Genomic DNA, 3,114 nt, shown 5'->3' with positions numbered 1-3,114 from the left:
CTGACGTTGTTTTCATTATCTTCCCAAAGATGTTAACACAATTACTTGCTGTCGCATTAGGGCGGATAGCCTTTCCTGTTGTCTAGATGTCATTACAAATTCTGTCCTGGTATGACAATGTGATGAATAGAATTGTATCAGTGAAATATAAGCTTGTTTTCATGCCTCATGCAGCAATGCTGTCTGATCAAGTATATTTGGGTGCTAAATTACATGGTCTCTTTTTCTACTGCAGTTTCACTTTTGTGACATACAATTACACATGCGCTGTCACACTAGTGTATATGAAGGTACATCTTATATTGTGGTTGCAAATAATTTTTTGATTTCATCATGTGAACGCTGTTTTATCTAATATATATTACCATGTCTGTTTAATCAGATTACTGGTAACTTTCTGCTAAGGAACCGTTTACGTACCTACACTGACAACAAAACACTGAAGAAGTGGTTTTTCATTGACAAGACCGTGGGTTGAATCTAGTTGAAACAAGCCCTTCTTCCACCTAGTTTTTAGCCCCCCAAAAGACCATTTTGCATTTATCCTATTCATTTATTTCTCTCGTGTATAAGAGCAATAGCAATACCTTGCAATCTTGCATGCCATGTCTGATCCTGTGGCCAAAAGCGAGACAGTGTTGGCACTGCCTTCAAACATGACGCCATCTCCAGTCACATCCAAGGGGCATCCCTGTTCTTCCTTAAGTGTAACATATGTCAGTAAACGTAAACTTGTCGAAGTCGTCGATGGACTACTCGGGGTGATGACGCTGTCGTCAACCTGTACAAAACCATGTGTACATTCTGGATCTGACGAAATTGCCGCTGACAATGCTTGGCTGGTAAGATCAATGTTCCTATTGGCTTTCGGTTATCTCAATAGTGTCCTATGCAAAGGATTATACAGTTTTGCTGCTCGTTGCAGGCAAAGTGCCCTTCTGCTTTATCTTCCTTCGACCAAATCATAGCTAGCATGGAGGGCAAGAAGATCGCGTTGTTTCTGGACTATGATGGCACACTTTCTCCTATCGTCAATGACCCCGAGAAAGCGTTTATGTCCCCAGAGGTAAAAATCACATATCTGATAAACCCGTGTACTACTGAAACATTGCTTCAGTTATGTATAACTTGCTTGATCAATATAAAAAACTTTCTTCAGATGCGCTCTGCTGTGAAGAATGTAGCAAAGTTCTGCCCGACGGCAATCGTCAGTGGGAGGTCCCGTGACAAGGTATGAACAATTCTGGTGCATGCTTGGTCCTCATATTTAATTTGTAGTAGTTTTTTCTGTCTTATTTAAGTCTCTTTTACAATTTATTAAATATTAATAAAAGGATATAGCAATTCCTTTTTTCTGTAGTTGCATTAGACATGGGTGTAAGTTTCATTGCTGAAAATCGAAACAGGGATAATATCCATGTTGCTCCTACTTTTTTTACTTTGTCTAAAGATTCTAGACTAAGCAAGACAAATTGCCTTGTATCTGTCAAATCTCCCGTTTTCAGGTGTTTGAATTTGTAAAGCTGAAGGAGCTCTACTACGCTGGAAGTCATGGGATGGATATATTGGTACCTTATTCAGGTTCTCAAAGTATAACAAACGATGTGAGTAGTTTTTCTAGTCACTTTGCATTTCAGGGACGACTTTATTATCCCCCCTCAGGCCGTCAAATTTATTTTACTTTCTGAATTGTGCTTTATTGTAGGACAAAGAAGCCAAACTGTTCCAACCAGCTAGAGAGTTTTTACCCATGATCAGTGAGGTGTACAGCTAAATTATTTGTAATTAAAGTGTTCATTTTCCTATCCATACTCAAATATCAGCATACCTTCTTGTTGCTCAACAGGTCAACAATTCCCTAGTGGAGGCCACTCGATCAATCAAGGGTGCAAATGTTGAGAACAACAAGTTTTGTGTATCTGTACATTACCGCAACGTTGACAAGAAGGTAGGATTGGGCCTCAAGCTTCGGGGTTCTTGTCTCCCATGCTGCAACAGTCTCATGTTACCTTGCCTGTCTCCAGGACTGGAAATTGGTCGAGGATATTGTCGACAATGTCCTGAATGCTTTTCCTCGTCTCAAACTAACAACCGGACGAAAGGTAGGAAGACCCCAAGTTACCGTAGTCTTCTATCACTGACAGTATGCATCTTACCATGTGCAATGATGCAGGTTTTAGAAGTTCGTCCAGTGATTGACTGGGACAAGGGAAAGGCTGTAGAGTTTCTGCTTCGGTCGCTCCGGTTAGATGACCCTGAAATTGTTCTTCCGATCTACATTGGAGATGATCGAACAGATGAAGACGCGTTCAAGGTTCTTATCATTTCTTCAGAAGAATATGTACTCCATATAGTCACAAATTCAGTGAACATGCATTCTCTTTCGTTGTTACAATGAATCAATGATCAGGTGCTCCGCCAGCGGAACTGTGGATATGGAATTCTGGTTTCACAAGTGCCCAAGGAGACTGAGGCCATCTACTCACTGCGAACCCCATCTGAAGTAAAAAAACGCATTTCAATCTCATGCTTTAGTTTTTTGCATTCCTGTTGATTAACTCAGTTAATTGATTTGTCCAATTCACTTGCTGAATCGTCACGCAGGTGATGGAATTCCTCAATTCTTTGGTGAGATGGAAGGAACAATCGCCATGAATGAATGATCAAGAATGATAGCTCAGTAACAACTCATCAGTTTAGTCAGGCAGAAATGACAGTAGCAATTAAGCATTTCCTTCCAGGGCGACTATTTCACAGCGCTGGAGGTGGATATCTTAGGTAGTTGCCGACCTACTAAGATGATATTTGCTTTTAGTTTTCCTTGACAAAGTTGAACTTTTTTTTTCCACCTTTGCCTGGGAAACTCTGCCACAATTTGCATCATTTATGATTTGTTGGACGAAAGAACTTCTGTGAAGCTTTTTGATAAAAAAAAAGGCATATAGATGCCTGGCTTTAAATTAATAAATCCCGAATCCCTGGATAGAACCAAATTGCTGGCATACCAGCATAAACTTATGCGGCACACCACAAAAAGCCATACAATTAATAGAAAACAGAAACGAACCCAACAACAAAAGGCTATACAATGAAGAGTTGCGGGATTTAGTCGAA

General features: G+C 40.2%; 1 protein-coding gene across 1 annotated transcript; it reads left to right on the top strand.

Annotated features, from left to right (window-relative positions):
- The first annotated feature begins 605 nt into the window (after positions 1-605).
- LOC124671645 (probable trehalose-phosphate phosphatase 1) lies at positions 606-2,655 on the top strand. Its single transcript, XM_047207993.1, has 10 exons — positions 606-842; positions 926-1,066; positions 1,160-1,231; positions 1,506-1,604; positions 1,706-1,762; positions 1,847-1,948; positions 2,025-2,102; positions 2,174-2,314; positions 2,411-2,503; positions 2,605-2,655. Exons 1-10 carry the CDS (start codon positions 606-608, stop codon positions 2,653-2,655), a joined length of 1,071 nt encoding a protein of 356 aa, XP_047063949.1.
- The last annotated feature ends 459 nt before the right edge of the window (positions 2,656-3,114 follow it).

Source organism: Lolium rigidum, chromosome 7 (genome assembly GCF_022539505.1).
Source record: "Lolium rigidum isolate FL_2022 chromosome 7, APGP_CSIRO_Lrig_0.1, whole genome shotgun sequence".
Taxonomy (NCBI): domain Eukaryota; kingdom Viridiplantae; phylum Streptophyta; class Magnoliopsida; order Poales; family Poaceae; genus Lolium; species Lolium rigidum.
The sequence above is the reverse complement of the archived record's forward strand: the minus strand, read 5'-3'. Positions and strand labels throughout refer to the sequence as shown.